The sequence below is a fragment of the Emydura macquarii genome, unplaced genomic scaffold (genome assembly GCF_026122565.2).
Source record: "Emydura macquarii macquarii isolate MOO-44397 ecotype Brisbane River unplaced genomic scaffold, CSIRO-AGI_Emac_v2 contig_2205, whole genome shotgun sequence".
Taxonomy (NCBI): domain Eukaryota; kingdom Metazoa; phylum Chordata; order Testudines; family Chelidae; genus Emydura; species Emydura macquarii.
The window spans coordinates 8943014-8970594 of NW_027132342.1; the positions used below are offsets into that span (position 1 = coordinate 8943014).

Here is a 27581-nt window from a genome sequence, read left to right on the forward strand (position 1 = left end):
CACATTTTGGGATTTATTTATTTTTTAATCTCAACATTAGCTAAAAATCATTAAATGTGTATTAGTTGACAATCACAGCTCAAATTGTAAATTTTGCCAGAAGAGATTGCATTTGTATCAAGGAATTTAATTGTCATAATGCCAATGTAAAGTATACAACAATGATAATGCCCTCACCTCTGACCTTTCTGGATTCTATTTTCAAGAGTAATCCTTGAACACAGAGGAATGACATCCTGAGGTGCAAAATTCTATTTTTTCTAAGTTTCCTAGAGAACCTGTAATCAATCCTGACCACTCTAACCAAATTTTTTTTACATACTTAATTGATTACAAAGGAGTTAAAACTGTATAATAAATTACAAGTGTAGAGATAAATTACTTACAATATACAGTCTGTAAAACAATCTTGAACTGCAAACCAGTGGTTCTTTTAAGAATAAATACTTTGAATTAAGAACCTTCTTAAGAAAACTGATGTTAACAAAACAGCCATTTGTTGAAAAAATATCCATGTTTCTCAAGTCTGAGTAGTTATGTGTTTAAAAGTGTAATGCAATTAATATGTTAATACTTTATATTACAATAAATTTGCTATAGCCACATGCAGCATAATACTATTGCAATGAACTAGTGAGTTTACTATTGGAACAGCTGATTAGGTGCACCACTTGTACAAAACCTGTTTCATACAGACCTGTCTCATATCAATACAAATATTTCTTTGATGTATTATGTGCTGTTTCAGCATTATTAACTCTCAGACACTACAGTTAATAAAGAGAGGGAAGCTGTCCAAACCCCAAGTGTTTGGTTCAGAATTTCCTGCCAAGAGCATAGCACTGAATATCAGTAAGAGTCAGTCTTCCATATTAATCTGATTTTGTCATTACTTCCATGTGGTGAACACAGGCTTTCCTGAATCTCTTGCTCGATTTCCTTTTAGTCCAATGGATTGCCCAGAACGGCTTCTCAAATCACGATCAGCTCCATCACTTTGTGCCATCTCTTCATCATACCTAAAATATGATAATTTTTCCAATGTCTCATTTTATTAACCACTGGACAGCAGAAATCATAAGAATGACCTTTCCTTACTTTTTTTTTGCTTAACATTTGACATTCACATTTTTAAAGGACGGGTCCTATACTACAAATACTCACCCACATGAGTAGTTTGTTTTAAGATGCAACTTCTCACATGAATAAAGTTTCTCATGTGAGTAAGTGTTCACAGGATTGGACCCTATGAAACCATATAAAATGAGCTCTAGCATACTTCAGTAACTATTTATGAAAAACAGGCACATCATCAGCAGAGTTCCTATTATAACAGACACAAAACTGTAGAGGTTGTGAAACTACTTGAGACGTACTTCTGCATTTTTTTCCCTCATCACTTCGTCTAATAGACTTGTGCATAAATAGAAATATTAGCCTGCTGCTTATTCAGTCATGTCACAATCCAGTGTATCAAACACAGCAACAATTGTAACATCAGAAAAGCTGGACTGTGGCAGCAGTTGATAGAATTAAGCAAGAAGAGTGAGCTGATTAGATAATCAAGATATAAGATTCACTCTAAACACTATCTATCAACATCAGAAGTACACATCAATTGAATGTATTTTTGATAATATTTATTTTGTAAAGCTTGCCACAATGACAAATAGGTCTTTAAATGTACAAACCCAATATAGCCTGAGATAATCCCACTATCCATTAAGTTAACAGTTGCTGGATGCATCCAAAGGCAGAATTTGACTCTAAATATATAAATGTCGATAATCAAAAAAGAAAGGTACAGGTACAATATTTTCCAGTCAAACAGGATTCCATCTGTACCTATTAACTAATACTAAATATAGATCATCAGCATTCATAGCTATCAAATAGCTAACATTAATTACAAAGGTATGCTCCAATCTTGCAAACATTTATGTGACTAAATTTACTCACATGCGTAAGTGTTTGCAGAACTGGGGCCTTAGATAAATAGATGGTATGAATTAGTGGGTCAGTTAACATACTGTACTACAGTACTATTAATTCCTGACCAGGCTCTCAAACATTTAGCTACTGAAACTGATTCCAAATGTAACACGGAATTTGATGACAGCATCCCCCTACATGCATAAGCCCATCTCATGCTAACTCTATTACGCACATTAAAATAGGGAAGCTCTTTTTTCTAACTTCCTCCTTCGTCAGACATTCATTAAACCAGGTTTAAATAAAAAATCTTGCAATTCACTGTTTGAAAACCCCATCAGTGAATCATAACAGTTGGGTGACATCATTCCCATGAATTAAGAGGGTTTTAAAATTTTCTTGGTACATATAAATGCATTTAATTGTTACCCACACCTTATGCTCATCCTAAAATAAATACTATATATGTTAGATATATCTTTAAGAGTGAGATTAATTTCACCATTCAGTCCAAATAAATCAGCCTTTGTGCATGTGACGTGCAGGGGCTCACCAGGAAGGGGATATCTACCCACAATTAAGTCCCCAGGCAGGAGCATAGGCCCTTGGAAAGCTGCTATTCCAGCCCTAAACATGGTGAGTAAGTGGTACAGAGCACTTTATGTTTGCCCTCCACATCTCAATAAATTTCATCACATCTACATAGTTCTAAATTAATCTTCTCTCAAGAGAGGAGATTATGTTCATATTTACATAGGACATTACTAAAACTTACAAGATCTCATAATTTCCAAGAACTTCTTTTGGTGGAGATTTGTTCCATTTACAGTCTGGAATTTCACCATTAGGTAGAGCAATGTTAAGTGTGTCATTAATAAGATTGTATTTGAGGATACGATCATTGGCTGTACTGGAGGTAAGAGAAGGGGAAGCATTGACCTATTAAAAACAAAACAAAGACATTTCATTTTCAGCAGCTTCCTTTCGACTGAAATATGGTCCTACAGACAATACCTACATGATAATGAATTTTACTCTGTAAACTAATCATCAGCATTTCAACATAGGGCCTTTTCTTTGAACAAAACCATTGCAAGGAAACAATGTGTTTCCTACATATTTTATTTTTAAGCATCATTAATTTTCCTTAGAGTCTGACTGTAGATTTTTGTTGGGAGCAGATTCATCTATGCTAATCAAGCAGAATCTGGGGATTTATATCTTTAGTTCGAATCAAATAAAGAGGAGGCAAAGACGCTTTGCCCCTTCCTAATAGTTGTTACATATGGATCCGTAGGGCTCTTTGTTCTGGAGTAACTGCTTTTTACCTGTATCCCTCCTCTGAACTCCCCATTTTCACACGTCTCTAGCTGGCAAAGTGGATAAGAAGTCTCTCCACAAGACTCTAAATTGTACTGCATTACCAGAGATCCCCTACTTCATTCAGCCCCAAATTTACATGCATCTAACATAAATCTGGTTGTGTTTTACGTTTATTACTATAAATTGATATCAGAATAACAAACTGACAGTTGTTTAAATGTATGCTTAACTGTTATGTGTAAAAATCAGATGTAGGAAAAAAGAGAGTAGGACAGTGATGCATTAGACATGGGGTTTGCACAGAAGTTAACATACCAGAGAGGTTTGTACAATTCAGACAATAGACGTATACAACCCTACATGATTTCAAGCTTATTTCTTTAATATGTGTATTCCTTATTTTCTGCCTTTCCTACAATGTAAAGCTATGTTATACACAACATCTGAGCTTTAGCAGGGTTAGAGTTACACTGCACTGAGCCAATGCCAATCTTCCAGCTACTGGTGCACTAGTAAGGTTGTTGGCATTCAGACAGCTTGTGGAGTCCAAGCACATCATTAATGCACCTGGATTTGATTTTTGCTCACCAGAGCAGTACACAGGTTTCTCCTGAATTTTGATATCCCGCAACTCCCACAACTCATTTTGCCACCTGTTTTACTTTCCAACACTCCTCCCGAACAACCCTCAACTGGAAAAGGGAAAACTCAAGCTCAGGTTTCAAAGAATAGATGTAATACTGTGAAATGGTGAGGAGCGTTGTTTATAAAATATACATAACTTTACCTCAATAAGCCATGGTTTAAGCTTGTCATCAATGATAATATCATATCCATAGCACTCAAAGCAGTGTTTATCATTGTTCATTACAGGCTGAAACAAATTAAGAAGAAATATATGTATATTAAAGAAGAAAGATTTACTAGGTAACTTGAAATATTATACATTCTCTATTATTTTTCTAGGTATCATGTACAAATATAATACGAATTGTCTATGGCAGTTTTCTTAGTACAAGTTTTCTGCACTGATTCCCCAATGCAACATTTTACTATTATATTTAGAATTAATTTGTATAAAAATGTTATCTTCTCAAGATGAGTATTATCATACTCATCAGTGAATTTACAGAACATATTTGACTAAAAAGTTTTCATTCCATTCCATCTGTGTACCCCACAGCATGTGGTGAGTATGAAAATAGAAGAATTAAAGGATTTCATGCCATATGAGATACTAGAAATAGACTTACATTTTTATATATAAAAATACAGCTTTACCTAATCATTAACACTTTCACCTTCAAATTAAATGAGACATATACAGACAGTTATTTATGATAAGGACTGAGTAATGCTGGGATGGAAGTTCTAAAGAGAATCACTTATTTTCCAGCATCAGTTAAGGATTTAAAGTCTGAATATCCGGACATCTCTTCTCCTGTGCAACACCAGATCATTTAAAGAATCATTTGGAACAGATTAGTGGAGATGGCTTTCAGTAATTAATACTGAAAACTTTTCAGCCTTGTAAGGAGTAGAGGAAGGAAGGAAAAACATTTCTCCTGTTAAGTTTAGGAAACAGAAAAGACACTGAAGCTATTAGAACACTTCCTCCTGTGTACATTATTTGTTTTCCTTCTGTTTCTCACATTGTTTCTCTTCTCTTTCACAATTCCGTGAATGTTGAGGTGAGCTGTCTTTTCTTCTAGCATCTAATTTGGCACTTTGGGAAACTGGCCTTCTGGAAATGCCTGAAGTTACCCATATACCATAAAGCCTTGTCAAACTATTCAGGAGGAAAGAAGACACATCATGGTGCCACAGCGTTTTGGCATGAGTTTGGGATAACTATATTATTCACATATAAGAGAGCTGCAAAAAAGTTATGCAAATTCTCTAAACAAATGGAAGAAAGAACCCTAACACCCTCAGATTTTGTTTGACAAATTTTCTTCCCATGCTATTTCCTCCTATGACAAATTTGTTACTACTGAAACATGTCATGGGCCTGGGCAGAGGTTAGGGTAATTCATGAGGGCAGCATAAAGTGTCTTTAAATGAGAGGAAGAGTTTGTGATGGTTTCAGAGACCCATACATTAATTTACTCATTTAATATACACAGAAACAGCTTCCTCCCACCCCCATCAGGTTTCTCCAAGTGCTCTCAGCTCTACAGGGACATTGAGAGGTGATAAGAGTTTTTAAAAGGAACTAAAAGTAAGAAAATATCATGGGAGCATCAGTATTCAAAACAACAATCCAGCAGCAGGAAGTGAATTTCTTTAGTTTTTTTCTTTACTGTAAACTTGTTTTCATGGCTACTGAAAGCCTGCAGCCACAAGGATAACACTGGTAGCATTCCATTAACACTACTCACTGCAACGGCCTTCAGCGACTGCACAATTATCCAATGAATTTCATCGAACAGTTTGTTAGTGACCTCTTTTCCACGAGTACTCTCTAGATACAACCGCAAGTTGCTCACTGTCCATTTGCCTCCGTGGATATGATTGTAGTCATCCTATAGAGTTAAGGAGTTAATTCAGCTTCATGGAGTTTGCAATTGTTCAGCAGTTGTGTTCTCATCCATACAAACTTTTACTTACTTTAAAGCACAAGTTTCTTTTTAAAACTTTGTTTATTGTATAATATTTTGCAGGATCTGTAAGGCTCAAATTTTTACCTTGCACTGCCTGCTATGTAACATAGAACATATTTTAAATCACTTACATCTAATTACATAGCAAATAACAGAAACAAGTGTTAAAACTTGTCTTAGGGTAATTACAATTACTAAAAAATAACAATCAAACTTCATTTTGACAGTCTAACAATGTAGGCGAGGACACAGGAAATGCAGCTTACGATTAGAAAGATTGGGAGATCAGATTTTCAAGACTGAAAGGAAAGGATAAGGTTTTAGATGTGTGTGTATCATTGGGGAGAAGGAATAGAAGAGTGGTTAATTTAACAATCGTAAAACCATGTTAAGTTAACCTTTAAATGTAGCACTTACAGCAAGTTTGAAAGTCTCTGAAACATAGTCATTTCTATTGTGAGTTGTCAGTCTGTTTCCCAGCAGGAAAAGATTTTGATCTAATAATCAGCACCCATTAGAAGACATCAGCACCAGTCTCAGTCATGAACATACTGAAACAATTACAGGAATGCTCTTCAACACTGTATTGAAAATTATTTTTAATTCATAATTTTGTTAAAGTATATCTGACTCCCACTAGAATATTAGACTATACTGCAATTGTAATTGGAAAAGCAGGCTACTTTGTATTTACCCCATGCATTTATCCTTTTAGGAAGTCAGCCTGTGAAGCATTGAAATATATTGTGACTGAAAAAGCAAAAAAAAAAAACAAAAAAAAACCTGAGGGTACTGTAGAGCTGGCAAGCAAGACACACACTAACGAAGTTCCTGAGTAACTGTGACAATCTGTATCCCTATGTTCACCCTTTGTACAAAATTATAATGGATTTTGTACAAAGTATGCCTTGTGAGGTATAATTTGAAAACTCAGAATTTGCTGATCATTATTGTCCTGGTAAAATGTGTGTGCCAACATTGTATGTAAAGTTATAAGATTCTACTGTATAACATTATTGAGACATGTTCCACGTTTAGAAAAGCAGGCACAAACCAGTTCCTCAAAGACAAAAGACAACTGACGCCTCAGCCAGGTGTCAACAAAATCAAATGGACTATCACCTGGTTAAGTGGCCATTCTTCAGCCAAAAAAAAGGGTGTGAGTGAGAAATCTACATTTGGGCAAAGAAACAGCTAGCGGTTCCTGTCCCCACAGACCTTTTGCCTCCTGAACTTCAGCTGGAGATGTTTTTCAAAGAAAAAGAAGACTATAAGAAAGGGGAACATATGCCCCAAAATACTCCTCCCTATCTCTCTGTTCACAGCATCAACACCTGAAGGACAAGGAAATTAACACTGAACCAGTGTGGGGGCGGGGGGAAGGGAGTTAGCCAATAAGACTGCTGAAGCATGTAATGAGGGAAACCTTGGCTTTGAATTCATTTAGTTTAAGTTAGATATTAGTTGTGTTTTACCTTTTATTTTCTTGTAACCAATTCTGACTCTTATGCCTCATTAATAGTAATCACTTAAAATCTCTTTCTGTATTTAATAAACTTGTTTTATCTAAACCAGTGTGTGTTTGGATTAAAGTAGTTGGGAAACTTCATTTGAGATAACAAACTTTGTGCATGTCATTTTCTATTAATGAAGTGACTGACTTTATATGAGCTTGTATTGTTCAGGAGGGTGCTGGGCAGTACAAGATGCACATTTTTGGGGAAAGTCTGGGACTGGGACTTTACTGGTGTTGCCCTGCAGTGTAATTCATGGGTGGCTGGTTATAGTACTTGTACAATATAGCTGGTAGTGAGTTACATGCTGAAGGCTGAGAGATAGCGGACCAGGAATGGTTGCTCTCACAGCGAAGCTGTGTGAAGGACACCCCAGGCTGGAGCACTGAGGTGACATAGCTGTCCATTAGTTCACATTGTACCCTGGGGTCACAGTAACCCCCAGTGTATATTTTTTAGCTTTAGAACGGCTTTTCTCAGAGTGTTTCCAAGAACATTCTTGATTTTGTGATGCTGCTAAATTATAAACCACAACATGTTTGGAAACAAAAAATAATACTTTCGAGGAAGACAGTTTAACCATCTGAGAAGAAAGCATGAGAAGCTTCTGTATTTATTTATAGGCTTTTTTTTTTTTTAAACAGTGCTCATGTTTGTAGTATCTGAGAAACCATACAGAATGAAGCATCTGAAACATGACTCTCACAACTTGCTCCATGAGAAATTTCTTAAGATTCCAAATTCCTGCTAGGGGATATACATCAAAGCTTCAACCCTGTTCAATCCACATTCTGATTCCAGAATACTTGTCTTGGAAGTCTAAGCAGACATGCCTGGATAGAGTGCTGCATAATCAGGGCTGGTTAACAGAGAACATGATAGCAAATTGGACCACACTAGGTCATTTGTATCTGCCATGAGGCCTACAGGAAATCTCCAACCAATAATGGCTAGGTAGAGGCAGACAGGATTGCGGTTATTTTGCTTACATTTTACACACCCACCCTTAGAAGTGTAATGATTTAGACCCAAATATCTAAGTGTTTATTTATTACTACTGAAGGGAAATTTCCATACTCCTTTGTTCCTATTTTTGTTTCACTTATTAGTTTGATTTTATCTGAGATTAGATTATAAACTTTTTGAGGGAGGGACTATGTCTTCTCATGTTTTTTGCACCGCACACAGTACAAAGAGACCACAATCTTGATTGGGGGCGTTGAGCACTATGGGGATATTAATAAATCTTGTAAGCTAAAGGTTAATTTCCCTAGACTTGTGTGAGGCTGTATGATTGAAATATGACCATGTATATCACTGTTACTGCCACTCTTAGACAACTGCAACATATCTTCTACAAAGTATGTCATGTAAGGTGTCAATGGAAAAGTTAAGATTTGCTCAGTATGATTATCCTGTTTATATGCATGCATCATATTTGTATTTGAAGTTATAAATATTGACTCTGTACTGGCATCCTACATGTGCTATATTCCTAGGTAACACCAACATTGAAGCCAGACAACTGTGTGTTGATGGCCCATCAAAGAAAATTGACTCAAAAAGGGCCACAGAAGAAACTCATTCTGCCCAGATGGCTCTGCCTGCAGACACCTTTGCCTCCAAGCGGCCAATGGCTTGTTGCTGTGAATCTGCAAGCCATAAGAGAATGTGACTTGCTCATGTGACCTTGGACTTCATCTTGTGCCTGTACTTTTCGACAAATTGTGCTGGGCACTTTGTTTGGGACAGTAAAATTCCCTCCATGTAGGAGAGGGCATAAAAGACTCTGGAAATATCTTCATTTTGTCTTCATTTCCTGCTTCATTTCTCTGGACTGAATTTCTAACAAGGAAGCTCTAAACAAGGACTGATGACCCCAAGCTGTTCGGGTAATTTCCAGAGAGACTTTTGTAAACTAGCAGTTTATTTCATCACTGCTTCAAACCTGCCCTATTTCTCAGCAGTTTGTCATGAATATGGTATTCTCAGATGTGACTCACAGAGGCACGGTGACATTGAATTAAGATTTCAGAGGTAACCACTGACCTTAATCTCATGATAATTTGGGCACTCATAATAGTTTAAACACAAAGCAAGAATCTTGTTCTAGCATTTACCTATCCAGATTAAGCTCGCTTTCACAGCTACAGAGTTTTTATATAGCAGAAGAACAGATATTGAGTTGTCTATGGGCCCTTTAGGGGTGGGGATAGGGTTGCTTTTCACAGGCTTTGCTCATCCTTTTCAGGAAGGAACCAAAAGGATGGCAATCACTCCCAAGAACCATTTCAGGAGTTTCCAAAAAGATCCACTACTCTTTATGTTGCTAACTTTCTAAACTGAAAGAAGTGTGTTTTAACAATTTCCGCTGGCCTTTCCTATGCCAAGTAGATTTAACAATATTATTCATTCCTCTCATCTCTAGGCTGGATTATTCTAATGTGCATTGCTTGGAGCAGAGCTAACTTTGAAAGTAATACAATCCAGCTGGTGGAGAACATGACCTGCTTGCTAACTGGGACATGTAGTACCTAAAACCTATACTCTAATCTCAACCCCATCAGCATGTTCACTGCCAAGTGTAATGCAAGGTGTCTATTATGTATAAAGTTCTAAATAGCTTGGGACCCAGCTACCTCCAAAACCAATTCTCCTTGTGTCCCATCTCCTCAGCTAGCTGGCAAGAATGTTCTTGAGAGCTAAATTCTCAGATGACAAGGAATATTTAGTACTGGAAAGCAGAGTATTCATTGGCGAGGGACCTTGTCTTTCAAATTTACTCCTGCTTGTAGCCATTAAAAGCCAGAATTTAATAACATTTAAGATTTGTATTATTATTACAGTACTGCCTAGAGATCCTAGTCAGAATCAGAGCCCAGTTGTACTATGCAATGTACAAATACTACAGAAGAGAAACCCTTTAGGGCAAGGTCTATGATTTAAAATATTATATTTAATCTATTTTAAGACACTGTATCAAAGGTGTAAAATACAAAACAATCAGGTACAATTTGACTAAGTATTTATTATTGGTAATTGGGGCGAGGGTGTGAGTTACAAAGTTGGACATTTATCTATAGCGACATTTATTGGCCACTTAATGTTTAAGTATTGTACTAGTGCTTAGGTACAGCTTTATAGACTTATAATACATGTGCTTTTAAAGGTTGCAATTTTAAACTGTAAATATCCACACTGTAGTGCTGCACTGTGTTCCCTCTACTATCTCATGTGCTTTTGAATATGAACCAATTATGTTTTGCAAATAAAATACATTAACGTAAGTATTTAACTCAGATGACTTAATGAGGAAGAGGGTGAAGAGAAGAACAAAATACACAAGCACTTAAATTCCATTTTTGATGCAAGTTAAAATAATCCACTTTGCTATTAAATTAGCATTTTTAACACTCAAACACTTACCCCATGTTTCTGAATGGCAACATTTGTAAGATGTACAAACATGTTATCTAATTCACTCGTACTTGGTGTATACTTTACTGTGCAAAACCGGCAAAATCCAAGTTTATACCTTAAACAAAAAAGGTATTTAATATATTAAATGCAACTAGAGGGGAGGAAAACAGTATTCTAAATACTAGCTTCATGGTAAATTTTTCTGTACAATGAGTGCAGAATCATTTGTCTGAGTACATCTTAACAGATTTTTAAAAAAAAAAGATAGAAGTCAGTATGATCTTACATGTAACACCTCAGTGGACGATAAGTAGACACTAAAACATACAAGCGCAGGTCAAATTTCTTCCCACCAATCAATAATGGATTGTTGATATAGAGAGAAATCACATAGGCTTCTTTAGAAGATTGAGATACAAACCTAGAAAAAGTATATATTTTATGTTTCCGAATGTGCAGATTAAATGTTAAAATATTTTTCCTACCTTAGAAGCAGTCAGTCAAAAAATAATGTTCTCACTTTACCAATATCCTATTTCACTTAAGTTTAATATTATGCTGGTTAATGTGTGCAGGGTACTAGGTTTCACTGTATACAAAAACATAGTTAAAACAAATGAGTGAAATTAGCTGTCCATTTAAGTTTTTTACAATTATCTGTTATAAGATGACCATTTAGGCTCTGACTCAGCAAACTATTTTATTTAGCAAAGCCCTTAAACACAGACTTGAGTGGTTCAGCTGATTGGGCCCTTTACAGTTACTTTGATCAGTAATCAATATTGATGATTTAAACTATCAAGCCACTTAAACTTTCAATATTTTTCAATATAATGACTGTAGTTAATTCACTCCTCCTCCTCTTAGAAGTGCAGTCACCAACATTTTTAAACCCGAGGGGGAAAAGCTAAGAAAAAAATGCACAAAACGCTTCTTCAAGTTGCTTTCCTATTGGAAGGCTACTAGTCTCACAGTTGCATTTTTAATCATAATGGACTAATGAAAAAGACCAAGCAATACAGATTTTTCTCTTGGTAGAGCAGTCACATTCCTCCTCTGTGCTGGGTGGGATAGAAGACAAAAATGAGGGTCATGATCCCCTTCTCCAAGCATCTTCCCGTTCTTAGCCTTTGTCTACACTAGCACTTTTATTGGTCAGGGGTGTGAAAAAACTACCACCGCTCATCAATGGGGGTGGTTTAATTATGCCAACAGAAGAGCTCTCTCCCATCGGCATAGAGCGACGTAGTTTTTGTGGCTTTCCTATTCAGGAGGCCCAGCTTTCAGCTCTGCTCTTCAACTGCCTAGTAGGCCCCAGCTGATAGCTCCTCTCTCCAGGCCCCATATTGAAGGCAATCCATACAGGCTGAGATTTTCTACCCTGAACAGTGAAGAGATTTCATGGGTCAGCTGAGGAGGGGGGTTGTACACTATCACATGACCTTCCTCAGGCTGAAAATGAAGTCACTTACTAAAAGTGGAAGCCTTTCCTCTAAACACACAAACCTTTAATGCTGTGAAGCAAAATCATTATTTCAGTCTGCCCATGCAATTTTATTCCTCACATAGCTGGGCGTACGAATCCTGCACCTTCACAAAATGCAAGCATATTTACATAGTACAGTTAATTGAATTACTGCTTGTGCCACACGGCACCAAGTGCAATAACTGGCACTAAGAACTGTTTGAAGCAGGAAGTCATTACATGAGAAATTGCAACTATAATGAAGTAGTGCTAAATGATTTGGTGCACAGAGAGAGTTCTCCATTGGTGATTTGATATTAAGCATGCCAGACTGTGATAGGATGTTACAAAATACACAAAAGTGTGAGAGGGAGGGGAAAGGGGTTAAACTTACGAAGATGTTTTACTGTCTCGAGACCACTTTTTAATTTGAGAGAGTTTATTGATAAGAAATATCCCCTTCCCTTGAGCTTTTCCACAAGGTTTCATAATCCAGGTGCTGGAAGGATTTTTTCTGAATTCTTCAACAAACAGGTTGTAATCAGCAGGAAGCATAAAGGTGACAGGCACAAAATCTAAATCAGGAAACAAAAATCAAGACTTAGAACACTAGCTCTAGCAAGGATATCAATGAATACAAGTGAAAATATCTTCGCTGGCTTTCCATTCTTCATCAGACTGACTACTGTGTGTCCTTGTCTGATCTACCACCTTTTAATAGGAGAGAACATAAGACCACAACATAAGAATGGCTGTATCGGGGCAGATCAATGGTCCATTTAGTCCAGTATGCTGTCTTCTGACAGTGGTCAGTACCAGATGCTTCAGAGGGAATTAACAGAACAGGGCAATTATTGAGTGATCCATCCTCAATGATCCATTCCCAGCTTCTGGCATTCAAAGGTTTAGGGACACCCAGAACACAGGGTTGCGTCCCTGACCATCTTGGCAAATAGCCATTGATGGATCTAGCCTCCAAGAACATACCTAATTTTTTTTTTCAACCCAGTTGTAATTTTGGTCTTCACAACATCCTCTGAGAACAAGTTCCACAGATTGAGTATGTGTTGTGTGAAGAAGTACGTCCTTGTTTATTTCTAAGCTGCTGCCCATTAATTTAATTGGGTGACCCTGGTTCGTGTGTTATGTGAAAGGGTAAATACTTCCTTATTCACTTTCTCCATACCTTTCATGCATTTATAAACCTCTGTCATATTCCCACTTAACCATTTCTTTTTTAAGATGAACAGTCCCAGTCTTTTTAATCGCTCCTCATATGGAAGCTATTCCATATCCCAATCATTTTTGTTGCCCTTCTCTGTACTTTTTCCAATTCTTTTTTGAAATCGTGTGACCAGAACTGCATGCAGCATTCAAGGTGTGGGTGTAACATGGATTTTGATAGTGGCATTATGATATTTTCTATCTTACTATCTATCCCTTTCCTAATGGTTCCTAACATTCTTTTAGTTTTTTCATTGCCCCTGCACACCGAGCAGATGTTTTCAAAGAACTGTCCATGATGATTCCAAGATATCTTTCTTGAGTGGTTAACAGCCAATTTAGACCCTGTAATTTTGTATGTATAGTTGGGATTATTTAATTTCATCTGCCATTTTGTTGTCCATTCATCCAGTTTTGAGATCCCTTTGTAATTCTTCACAGTCAGCTTTGGACTTAACTATCTTCAGTAGTTTTGTATTATCTGCAAATGTTACCACCTCATTTATCCCTTTTTCCAGATCATTTATGAATAGCACTGGTTCCAGTATTGATCCTTGCAGGACCCCACCATTTACTTCTCTCCACTGTGAGAACTGATAATTTATTCCTACCCTTTGTTTCCTATCTTTTAACCAGTTATTGATCTAGGAGAGGACCTTCCCTCTTATCCCATGGACTGCTTACTTTGCTTAGGAGCTTTTGGTGTGGGACTTTATCAAAGGCTTCCTGAAAGTTCAAGTACACTATATAAACTGGATCCCTCTTGTCCACATGCTTGTTGACCCTCTCACATAATTCTAATAGACTAGTGAGGCATGATTTCCCTTTACAAAAGCCATGTTGACTCTTCCCCAACATATCATGTTCATCTGTGTGTCTGATAATTCTGTTCTTTACTACAGTTTCAACAAATTTGCCTGACACTGAAGTTAGGCTTACCAGCCTGTAGTTGCCAGGATCACCTTTGGAGCTTTTTTTTTTTTTTTTTTTTTAAATCGGTGATACATTATCCTTCAGTCATCTGGTACACAGGCTGATTTAAGTGACAAGTTACATACCACAGTCAGTAGTTCTGCAATTTCATATTTGAGTTCCTTCAGAACTCTTAGATGAAGACCATCTGGTCTGAGTGACTACTGCTATTTAATTTATCAGTTTGTTCCAAAACCTCTTCTACTGACACCTCAACCTGGGACAATTTGGGGAAATGGAACAACTTGGTGGGTTCTAAAGTAAAAAAATCTTGTAAAAATGTTTAATATTTTGTTCCACTAATAAGAGAAAGCTGTTTTAGTTTAAAATAGTAGGAAAAAAGTTCTAGAATTTAATAATTAAGTCTAGAAAAGTTGCATGCTTCTTCTTATGCTGGCTACCAATTGCCAGCTACCCTCTCTAACCCACTCTGGGCCCAGAGATGCTGGGAACGAAGGTCCCCTCCCCAAGCAGAAATAAACACTACATTTCTCTTTATAGGGAAAAACTGCTCTTTATCTAGAAGCCTTTTACCCTCAGTGCACACAACCCTTCTGCAACCTGAGTCTCATCCTTCTTCTCTTTTCACCCTTACTGGAAGAGGTTTTTAAAGGTCACAGGCTGCCCTTAGTTAGACTAGGGTGTCCATTATTAACCTGAGGTACTCTCTTTCACCTCACAAGAAAAAGGGCTTTATCCATTCCAAGACTGATATACCCACCTTCAACCACCTTTCCAGACCTGCTGGAGGAAGGGGGCAGGGCCTGTGCTGTATCCGCAGCCAGGTCCATGCCTTCCGCCTCCAGGCCCTGCAGAGATTCTTTTATGGTGCACACCTTCCTCTACCGCCTCTGAGGTCACTGATATGACCGGCAGCTCTTTTATTTCCACCCGAGAGGTCTTGTACAAGACCTCTCCGAGCTACCCAGTCTTCTACCAGGACCTCCTCCAGACCTGGAGGCTGGTCTCGACAATCAGATCCATGGCGGTTGCCAAGAGGGCAGATCTCCTCCTGGAGCCCCTGGTACACAATCCCCATCTCAGTGTGCAGATAGCAGAGTTCCTCTTCGTGCGCCAGAGGCTGGTCCTGGTAGGAGTCACCAAGATCGGAGACCTCCTGGACTATGACCGGGGGGACTGAGTGGATCGCCATACGCTGGGTCAGCGCATGGGGCTCTCCACCCTTCGAACCCCCGGCACATGCTCCAGGAGGTGAGGGCAGCCTTACCGCCCGCTGCTCAGGCCTACCTCAAGCGGGTCCTGCGGGAGGGTGTTCTCTGCTGGCCCCCCACCCCGGGCCCTCCGGATCTTTTCATTGAGCCCCTGCCCCGTGAACGTCCTCCACCGCCCCCTCCACATACCCCAAGCTGGCTGCAGGATCTGCGAACTGCACACGGGTACATCTCTACACGCTCATGCTCCACACTCTCCACTTCCTCGCCCGTGTGTCCCGCACTGATACCAAGTGGCGGGACCTTTTACCACCTGTCGAGGGTGATGAACCCCAGTGGGTCAGCGTATTCCATCTTGGTTCCACAGCCCACCGGGGATATTGGCTGGAGGCTCCTTCATGGAGCTGTGAGCATGGGCGTGTACCTGGCACGGTTCACCCCTCGGCCCAATACCTGTCCCTTTTACGGCATGAGGGAGACCCTGGCACACATATATTTGGAGTGTGCCAGGTTGCAGCCCCTATTCTGGCTCCTCCAGAACCTCCTCCAGAGGTTCTGGCTGCACTTCTCCCCACACCTTCTGATCTATGCACACCCCATCCATGGTTGCACAAAGTCACAAAACTTCCTCATCAACCTCCTCCTCTCTTTAGCCAAGGTGGCCATCTATAACACCAGGGAGAGGGTGTTGGCTGAGGAGGTACTCTGTGACTGTGGGGCCTATTTCCATTCCTCCGTCCGCTTGCGTATCCAGGCCGAGTTCCTCTGGTCCGCATCCACTGACTCCTTAGCTACTTTTAAGAAGCAGTGGGCGCTGTGTAGGGTTCTCTGCTTTGGTGTCCCCTTCAGGTTCCCTCCATTTAGCCCTCTGACCTTTACTCCTGTTTTCTCATTTGTTGTCCCCCAAAATTAGTTGAGTCCCGGGCTCAGTAGTTCCTCCCCTTAAGCTCCTGCCCACATCCTGGAATCCAAATAGAGACCACCCTTCCAGAACTGTCAGATCTAGTTCGGATTAAAAAGTGAGAAAATTCTTAACCTCAATACAAGGGAAATTATGGCTTTTGGGGATAATGATTTAGAACAACATTTAAAATGGGCCATGCAATGTCAATTTAAAATAATGTTAGTTTTGTTATCAGCACCAATTTAAAATCTTAAACCATGTGTCTGCAAATTGGATTGGTCTTTCTCTATATATGCGATTAGTGCTATACAAGAGGGGCATGTGGTTCAGTAGTCTGAATTCAAGATCAGGAACCCCCAGCATTAATCTCAACTGTTATTCCCAACTGTTACTAACTGCCTCTGAAGCCCTGAACAAGTTATAGTCTCTATCTCATTTTCTCTGTTTGTAAAAGATTTATCCATTAACTTTCAAGGCAATGTTTGAGAAGAGCTTTGAAAATGTAATATACTATATAAAATACTAAGAATTATCTGTGTTCTTTTTGCTAGTGTGGTGAGTGAGCCAGAAAATTTAATTTTTTTAATCTCTAGTTCACATGCAAGAGCCTAACAATATCATAAGATACTGCCATTGAATTTATTTTCTGTGTTCTCTTCAGTGGCATGGAGTTTCTTTTGGGGGCTGCTATGTTTTCAGTGGTTAACGAAATAAATTTGGTATATTTAATAAAGTTATGTGAACATCAACAGGCACTTAAAACCATCTAGGGTTTCTTGTTTTTATTTTGCAATTTTACACACACTGAATGTTAAATGGCCCCCATGACTTCCCAGCTGATCCCCAAACACCAGCCAGTTCCCAGTCCTTAAAAAAATGCAGCACTCCAGTTGAATTACCTCCATCTAGTGATTCAACACACCTCAAGTTTAAGATAAATCCACAAAAGCACTACAGACCCATCCCAAACTCTCACAACATTAATCATCAACAAAATACAACATCACAGACACTAGAGTGAAGGATCAGCAGTGAAGCAGTAGAGTGGAGAAAGTTATAGGATTAAAGAATCGGTGATGGAGCCTTTTAACCAAGACACTAGTTCAAAAATCCACCAACCAAGGTAGAGTGCTACACTTGTTACCATCTGATGGCTGTCTGAGGTCATAGGACCAGGAACTATATTATTGGTTTCAGTCCTGCCACATTGCTAGAACCACTAGTATAAATAGTACCATTGATAAGATGCTAAGCAAGGTGCCAAGGATTGAATCTGGACATTGAACTACGGCACGCTTAAAAATAGTCTTTAAAGAGTAGCACTGAGGCACTTTGACAGGCAATTTGGTGATGCTTACATTTCCATTGCCTATGCCAAACCAATTCTGCAGATTTAAAAAAAGGCAACTTCAGTCTCCAAGAGCTTCTGACACCTTTGAGCACTACATTTTCTGAATACATCATACTAAAGCTGTGACTTGTACATTTATCTAGCATAGGCAAGAGTCCCAAAGTCATCACAACCTCCAGCCCTGCTTTTCTTTCAAGTGCATTAATCTGCAGTTGTCACAAAATAAACTTTTTCGTGTATAACCTATGTGTGGTCAACAACAAGAATAATGCTGATAGCCAGAAATATATACCTAAATAAATATATTTTCCATTCTCATCTTTCTCTGCAAGAGGACTCCCTTCTTTCTCTAGTTCTTTCCTGTATCTCTTGATATTTTTCACCATCAAGTCCTTCCTGGTCAGCTCATAGTGGTTCGGAAAATGGTTGACGATTTGGTCATCAGAAAGGCGATAACCAGTTTCCACGCTGAAAACATTTCGGATGGTTTGTACGCTCATCCTGAAAGATGAAACAAATGTCAGGTGATTTCCCCCCAAGCAACAGCAGGACAATCAAGTTGTTGTTGTCTCCTTTATTTTCTAATTCCACTTTGGTTAATGTCCTGAATTTAGAAGAGTAAAAGAAAAAAAGAAAACATATTATAATGTTAAGGAATACTATTATGTTAAGGGAATCTGTGCTCTCTCTCTCTCTCTCTGTGTGTGTTTAATATTTCTCTTTATAGGATGGATATTTAGATTACTGGTGAAACTTCAACGCATCCTGAACCAATGTTAGTGAAACCAGATGAAACTCAGCCAGACAAGACTGCAGGCCTACAGCCACTATTCATCCCTAAACCCATTCTGAAGCCAGGGCAGGGACAGAAGGGAGTCAACCTATGCCCATACTATCCCGGCACTATCGGGGCCAATCAGTCCCGAACAAGATTTGGAAACACCCAACACATGCCCACACACCATAGCAGCACCTCTCTGGAGTTACTATCTTGTTTTTCAGAATCTCAGCTTTCCTTTTCTAAAAAAGGAAAGGAAGTCTAACTTATGGTTGGAAAGAAACTTCAAAAATATTTATATGATTCAGAGATATCTGTGAGTCTGCAAAGAGCCTGGAACCATATTTCTGGGAGGTGTGAATTGCACTATTCATCTCAGAAGGGCATGAGTCCCATTTTGACATCCACATTGTTAACTATTTCATTCTTTGTGAAGAAAGAGGGAGGGCCACAGATCTGCAGAATTTACTCTGAGTGACTGTGATAATCAAGGTCCAGCCACTCCAAAGGGACAACAGGGGGTCTGAAATCCAAAGAATAAGCAAATGAATCATCTGCTTGCATACAATATTAAGAAAGGTCTTTTACAAAAGCTTGTAATGTTCTAAATGTAATGGTCACTATGAGACCTGTACACAGACTGTTACGAATTTATGCATTCATGTATACAGAAAACTGTATTCTTGATTTGTGGTGACAAGAGGCAGGGAGGGGCTGCCTCCCTAACCAGAAGAGACTAGTTTCAAGCACCTAATATTGTACAACCCAGGAAAAGACAAATGATGGACCATTAGAGTTAGAGGGAAAATAGAGACATCCTATCTGGAATTTTCCCATCCTCAATAACAAGGAGTCACCATGACAGACAGACAGATAGATAAACAAACAGACAGGGAAAAGGAAAAGCCCTTTTAAATAGGAGGCTTGAAACTGAGGTCTTCATCCAGAAACTGAGAGACAGTCACTTGGTGGGTGCTGCCCGTGAAACCGTAGATCACCTCTATGACAGGGCTATGCTGGGAAAATTTTTCAGAGGCAATGGGCAACTTGTGTTAGAAAATGAAGTTTATCTAATCTCAAAGTGTAAAGCCTAAAGTTGCATCTTTACATTAATTTTTTGTGCAACTTGAAAGTGTTTAGTTGCCCTTACAATTTCATCTTTCAATCTATGATTTTTCTATTAAATAAATGTTTTGTTTATTTGTACCCCATGCATGCCAAAGCAAGCTGGTATCAGGAGAGATGGTTTTATGCCTTTGGGGGTGATGAACCAAAGGGGAAAGTCCAAGTGTCTGGTAATTAAGAACTCAGGGTAGATGAATCTGGGGAGACTTGGAAACAGAAAGGCTGTTGGGGTCACTCTGCAAGGAGCAACTAGGCTGCTGAAGCCAAGGGGAGACCTTTAGGCTTATGGGTTGGCTACTGGTGTCAGGGCTCTGAGCCACAGAAGTATAGCATTAAAACACTCAAGGTTACAAGGCAGGCGGTGATAGAACTCCTTGCTAGACTGAGTAATCCCCAAAACACCCCAGTGACATCTCAAATGAATGCCACAAGTGGGTGACATTTCAGAGATGCCATTACATACATTACAGTTTAACTGGATTATGACTTCATTTGCTTATCTACTCCACTTTATCCTCCTAAAAATCACACTTTCTTGGACAGATCAGCAATGATAAAAGGACGGGAAACATATGTAACATTTGTTCTTAATTCTCATATTTTTAAATTGTTTCCATAAGCAGCAATCTTAACATTTTATTACATCTTACTGGTTATAAAAACAACATGCATTCCAAAGTGTGGGCAGACCAGCTGGTTACAACCAGTTTTTTAAATGATATTTATTAACAAAGGATTAAGAAACAGGGCACACAATTCAGCCAATGTAAAGTGCTATATTGTTGTATCCAAAAAGGGCAATGAAAATTGCGCAATCTAGTTGAAAAAATATTGCTTAACTCACACAACATATAGGAACAAAAGTGATCCACATTTGTTCCTGGAATCAGATTCTGTAAATGTCTCTCTGCATAGGTCATGGATGTTTTTAGGACTACTTCTCGCTGTCTCATATTCAATCAATGGCATGTGCCAAGTCAGAATTACTTTCCCCCTATTTTCACGGTTAACCAGGTTTGGCTCCACCATACATTCTCAGCAGTGGGATGCTGGATTGTTTCCACCTCCATATAATTCCATATCATACAGTAAGAAGGCAAGTTACTAGTAATTGGCTTTGAGATGAAGTGAGACCGTAACATGGCAACAGGACTAGAGTCATTGTAATATTGACAGAGTTCTCTAGTCAAATTGATAACTTGCAGGCCAAAGTGTTTGGATTATAGGACAGGACCAAATAATATGTCCAAAGATTCCCCTGAAACCACTCAATTCATCTTCCAGAAGTTATGAGTATATATGTACCTTTTTTAAGCCTTCTGGGTGTATACATTACAATTTGAATAGAATCATGTATTGCACTTCCAAATGGCTTAGAGCTCTTCCAGCCTTTGCTTTTAATAATGTGAGGCATTTTTTCCCCAGCAGCAGTTATACTACTTAGGTGGGTGAGGTAATATCTTTTATTGGACGAATTTATGTTGATGAGACACAAACTTTCAAGCTACATAGGGTATGTCTACACAGCAAAGCAAAACCTGTGGCTGGCTCATGCCAGCCGACTTGGGTTCACAGGGCTTGGGCTGCAGGGCTGTTTCCCAGCTATGCAGACTACCAGACTCAGACTGGAGCCCAAGCTCTGGGACCCTCCCATAGCACAGATTCCTAGAGCTTGGGTTCCAGCCCAAACCCGGAAGCCTACACAGCACTGAAACAGCCTTGCAGCCCAAGCACTGCAAGCCCAAGTCAGCTGGCATGGACCAGCCACATTTTTTCTTTGCTGTTTTCAGAGCTCTTTTTCAGGTCTGGGAAAGGTACTCCAAGAGTCACAGCAAGATGCAACAGACTGTTTAGCATAAGTAGTTACGACATATTCTAAGGGACCAAGCACCTCTGCAGTTATAAAGCAAAAAGGGGTTAGTGGGGTACAGACTGTTGTAATAAAAATCTGTAACCCACTCATCCCCCCTTTTTGTCCTATGAAAGCAGAGGTGTTAATTGGCCACTCTACCTTGAATGATCCCTTAGAATATGTGCTAACTATTTATGCTAAACAACCTGTTCCATCTTGCCTTTAACTGTGATGCTCATGAGTACTGTCCTTTATCAGACCTGAAGAAGATCTCCGTGTGGCTCAACAGCTTCTCTCTCTCACCAACAGATGACTGTTATTCTGCATTTGTATGGAACCTTTAATTTTCAATATTAATAATTAAACATCTTAACACTGGCTTTAGTTATGGAAAAGTACATTGTAAAATGCTTCATGAATTGAAAGATATAAGAATTCTTGTATGTACTTACCAGTAAAAATTCCAGTCTTCATTTTCTGTCACCTGAATCCATCCTCTCTTTTCAAAGTTATTTATTAGCACGGACTTTTCTATGTCAGTTACCCATTTCACTTTTCCTGCCATTATCCTAAAGAAAAATGAACTTGTAGTATCACATAGTTTCAAGACTTCCTCTCTTTCATTTTGTTCTTAATACAGTCCAGATAAATCCCAATGGAGAAATAAAAGAGTATCCACCAGGTAATTTACCTTTAAATTTTTAAAATGAGGAAAACATAAATTAATTAGTATTTGAAAAATATAATGGGTCTATTAGCATAAGAGACTGAAATCCTATATTTATCCCCAGAGCAGATAGAGGCAGCAGAAGTTGCAAGCCTCTTTCATGCTGCCTTGACAACATCCCTCAAATCTAGGAATCTCAAATTTAGGAATGAGAAGATAGGTCATAGAGACTTGAACTCTCCAAGACTGCTAATCAGTACTTTTGTTAGCATCAACTGTGCTAGTGACCATCTGTCCACTGAACTGAGACCACCACCTTGTCTTTATCTTGGATAATGTTTACAAAATAAAATCCATTGCACTGAAAATTTTATCACTTATAGTCAATACTTAAATACAACTTTTTTTTAAATTTTTTTTTTAAGAAGGACAAATATTTCATGGTCCACCTTACTCAGTAACTATGGAAACAACAATGTGAGACTATGTAAAGAATTATGTTGGGAATCCTCTATCAAAATATCCACAATATACTGTAGAGCACAAAAAGTTGTATTTAATTTCAAAATCTCCTTGTTGTTTTTCACATTATTGTTCCTTTATTTCATACAACTGCTAGTTAGCCACCTGCTTCTGGTTGGATGCATTGACAAACAACTCTCAAGACAGTTACAATATTAATCTCCTGAGTCAAAATCTTCATAATGCTGACATTAGATGAACCCTTAAAAACCACACCCTGATGAAATAGTCACTTCCTGTCATCTAGAGCTCACTTCCTACATTGCATTTCTAACACAGCAGCGTAACATCTTTCCAATACACAGTCAAAGAAAATCTAACAGAGACATGTTACAATGAAGTCACTGAGGCTCTCAGTGGGTGGAGGAGTCTGGCAGAGGGGATCTAATTGGAAGATCATGATTTAACTATAACTATTATGCAAGATAAAGAAAATTAAATTGACTAGTGGAGCCATGGATAACTCTGTTGAAGACAAAGACAGGTCAAGTTATGACATGCAAACCCTCGATATTGCTATTCAAGTCACAAGTTACTTTTAAAACTGAACTCCAGAGGAATTGCCTAGTTAGCTCCCATAGCTATTTAAAAAAATGGAAAATTGCTGACTCATAATGGGTTAAAAAACCCACCCATAATGCTCTTCAGATCAAATGCTACTACTCTGACTGAGACAGATAAGACTTCTCTTATGACTCTGCTGGGGACAACAGGCAAAGAACAAACTGTTCTCACCAGAGATCCAGAAAAAAAAAACAACAACATGCTCTGCATCTACTCTGATGTATAAAATACAGATACCAAAAGGAGAATAATTTAATAAATGAATTAAAGTATGATTTTCAAGTGAACTGGGAATTAAACTTCAAAGTGACGTTTACTAACAGACCCTCAATGATGCTTTTAATTTTTTACTGACGAATAAAAAATAGTTCTGAACTGAGATAAGGCAAACTTTTACGTGAGAAAAAGAGTGGTCTTGTGGTCAAAGCACTGGACTGGAACTCAAAAGTTCTGTCTTCAATTCCAGCTTTGCTATAGACTTCCTGTAAATTACTTAATCTCTCTGTGGCTCAATCCTCACAGGAAGTATTATCCTCATATTATATTTCTCCTACGTTTGTCTGGTTTGTCTATTTAGATTGTAAATTCTTTAGGGCAGGTGCCTCCTACTACTATCTTAGGCTATGACCACACTACACTTTATGTCGGCATAATATGTTGCTCAGGGGTGTGAATAAACCATCCCCAAGTGACATAAATTACACCAACATAAGTACCAGTGTGGACCACCTATTTCAGAAGTGGTTTTATTACACCAATGGGAAAGCTCTCTTCCATCAGCATAGAGAGTCTTCACTAGATGCACTGCAGCAGCACAGCTGTGCCACTGTAGCACTTCTAGTGTAGACAAGCCCTTAGGCCTTGATCCTGCAAAGATTTATGAACAGGTTTTAAAGGGCTCATTTAGCTGAAGTGAAGTGTATTTTTCACTGACAGTAAATGACTCACTAATCTGTGTGATCTCACAGTGTTATTAAAAACTCAAGTATTCAGGGCTTCTCACCCTTTTCTGCATTTAAAAAACTAGAGGCACAATAAACTAATTTCTGAAAACCCCAAAACTAAATACAAAGGAATCTCACTGCCACAGCATCTTTTACACAGGGCCATCTTTTTACTAACATACTACAACACATCTTATATTTTCTTAAACAATGCATTAGAGATACTGGTCTAGCAAAACATCTCTACACTACCATGTGGGAGAGAAAGGTTCAGTTACTAGTTCTGGTATCTTTGCTCCCAAGGAGGTTATGCCCTCAGACCTGAAGGAGCGGGGTCTAGAGCTTTTTAAAAGTGACTCCTCCAGTATATTAAACCACAAGAGACTAGTCATTCCCTTGTTTAACACCCTGTGCGGGGTGTGTGTGTGTGTGTGTGTGTGTGTGTCGTCTAACCAGCTTCCAAAGTAAAAGGTGAATTTCAAAGCTACACAAGAATTGAACTGTTTGTACTCTCCTTGTACTCTCTTTGTGGTGATAAGAGACTAACAGAAAGTTTCTTTTTCTGCCGCCCCCCCCCCCCCCCTTTTTTTTTTTTTTTTTTTTTTTAAATTAAAACACATACATACCCTATCTAGATCCTTATACAGGCCCTCCTCACCATAGCATCTGAGTACAGTACTTCACAAATGTAGGTGAATTTATTCTCATAACACAATTAATTATGAGACTGGGAAATACCTAATTTCTCCGTTGCCTGGTGGGGGTAACTTTTTGAAGGTCACAGATGAAGTGTGTGGCAAAGTAAAGCAAAGAATTTAACCCCTAGTGTCAAATCCATCCTTCCTCTGTTATTTTAGGAATATCAGATCTTGATATCCCTATTTTTATAGGACTCAAGAGCTAATGGGAGGGTAATATTACAAGAGACTCAAAATCAGCACTGTGAATAGTTGGATGATTTGATGACCCCAGAAGGATGCATAATCAAACTGTTTAAAGCTTTGTGTTTTTTATAATTTATTTACAAATAACAGGCTACAGTAAGTCTGAAAAAGATTACAGAAAAGTAACACAATATATGCTCAACAATATAGGTAATACTTTAAGACTACAATCAAGTGTAGTATAAATTTAATCCAATATCTAATGCTCTATAGAGGTTTACATCCTATATGCCTCTCTCCCCCACACAGTGTCATTAGATGATATAACAGGTCTTCTCCATCTCTGATGTTTAAAACCACAATTCTGAGTTCAAACTCAAGCAAAACACCCATTAAAGTTCATGAAAAATTTCATGAAGTCAGTGGAAGTTTTGCCTGTGTAAGAGAACTGCAGGATCAGATTATCTGATCCCAGGTATATTTTAAAAGTTCTTAAATATCAAGTAAGCAGGGGCTGAACAGTAAAAGTTGTACAGTTAAATGAACAGATACATCATAAAATACAAATATGAATAAGTGAATTGGAACTACAGAGATCAATAATCCACAACAACTAGAAACACACCACATATAAAGTGATAAATATAAACTAGATAAAAACAAACTCCAGAGGCCCAATCCCAGAAGTACTTACTATGGAACACAGTGTTTGCTATTGTGAGTAGTCCCATTCATGTCAAAATGGGATAAATCATGGACTAAGATGCTCATGGTAGTACTAGCTCACCTGTACTTACATGGTCAGAGCCCCAAGGAGTACCAGTGTTAAGACTATGCAAAATTAAATCCTACATACTCTTATTAAAAAACATAACATTACACACATACAATTTTTAGAAAATCAGCCCTAAGATACTAAAGTGAGTGAGTCCTTCAGGAGTGTCTGTAGATGGATAAAATGTGTTTAAGTGTACATTTCTACAAAATAGGCCATTAAAGATAGGTCACAAGTACAGGATCTAGAGTGGATCGAGACACCCACATCAATACAGTTATCGCGACATGGATTATGGCCACAGCAGCAGTGTAGGTGAGCTGGAGCAGACTCTCCCGTGTCACCGGGGGGATTATTATGTTGTGTGTTGGGGGAGGTGGGTCCCCCTGTGTGAGCGGGGGCCGGAGTGTTCGGGGAAGCAGAGGCTGGGATGCGGGATATGGGTCCCCCCATGTGGACGCGGGCTGATGTGTCGCCGCGTGAAAGGTTTTCGGACACCTTCCCTCTCCCTCTCCCCAGGCGGCCGGCCGGGGAACCGCCGCCCACCCTTCCCCCTACCCGCCGCGACGGGGGTCCCTCCCCTGCAGGCCCTGCGGAGTCTCCGGTTCTCACCTGCCCCCGGGAGGGGGCTGTTCCCGCCGCCGGGGCTCAGGCTGCGGCTTCCCCCGACTCCTCCTCACGCCCCACCAGCCACGCCCATGGCCGCCACCGCCCCGCTACGGCCCGGCCGCCCGCCCGCTCCTCATGCGCCCCAGCGGGCGCCTGCGCTGCCGGAGGGCGCCGACCGGGAGCATCCTAGGACGGTGGAGCAGGAACAGCCGCAGCAGGGCCGCCGCCGCCTCTATCGCTTCCGGAGCCACGCCCTGGTAACCGGGGACGCGGCCACCGCCTCGCCTCCCCCGCTGGGCGAGACTTCCGGGGAGGCGTCTACGAGAGACCCCATAACACAGATCCCCCTTTGGCCCACATCCACCCCATCACCACCGAGACCCCCTCCCCACAACCACTGAGATCCCATGCCCCACAGCCACCCCATCACCACCGAGACCCCCTCCCCACAACCACTGAGATCACCGAGACCCCCTGCGCCCTGCCCCACAGCCACCCTCCAACCACTGAGAACCCCACAGCCACCCCCCAACCACTAAGGCCCCCAGAGACCACCACACCTGCACAGCCACCCACTGAACCACAGAGACCTCTGACATCTCGGCACTCCCACAACCACCTTTCTGCACCACTGACTTGCACCATCCTCTGCACTGTAGAACCCCCACAGCCACCAGGTTTTTTATTATTCATTATTATTTATTTGCATTATGGCAGCACTTACAAGCCTCAGTCACAGCCCAGGACCCCATTGACCTAGGCTCCCTAAAAACACAGAGCAAAAAGACAGTCCTTGCCCCCCAAAAGCTTACAATCTAAGCATGTCAAGACATCAGGTGGAGGTAGACAGGCAAATGGGGGAGCACAAAAAGACAATATCTGCCAGCATGATAGGCAGCAATCTCAGCACACACATCGAAGCAAAGAAGAGTTTTAAGGAGGGATGAAAGTGTTTGTTTGACAACTTAAAAAGTCAGTCAC

The 27581-nt window shown here is 39.6% G+C and overlaps 1 protein-coding gene across 2 annotated transcripts; it reads right to left on the reverse strand.

The window, feature by feature from the left end:
• TTLL1 (TTL family tubulin polyglutamylase complex subunit L1) lies at positions 1 to 26825 on the reverse strand. Of its 2 annotated transcripts, XM_067559321.1 has the most exons (10): positions 26604 to 26825; positions 22088 to 22204; positions 18173 to 18381; positions 12652 to 12832; positions 11079 to 11213; positions 10799 to 10907; positions 5637 to 5780; positions 4043 to 4129; positions 2708 to 2871; positions 1 to 1019 (listed from the first exon to the last, which is right to left on the reverse strand). In XM_067559321.1, the coding sequence occupies exons 2-10, from the start codon at positions 22198 to 22200 to the stop codon at positions 890 to 892; spliced, it is 1272 nt and encodes a 423-aa protein (XP_067415422.1). In that variant the 5' UTR covers positions 22201 to 22204; positions 26604 to 26825; the 3' UTR covers positions 1 to 889. The 2 variants fall into 2 exon arrangements, with proteins under 2 accessions (XP_067415422.1, XP_067415423.1); XM_067559322.1 differs by lacking the exon at positions 26604 to 26825 and having other exon boundaries at positions 18173 to 18484; positions 22088 to 22199.
• Between the last annotated feature and the right edge of the window lie 756 nt (positions 26826 to 27581).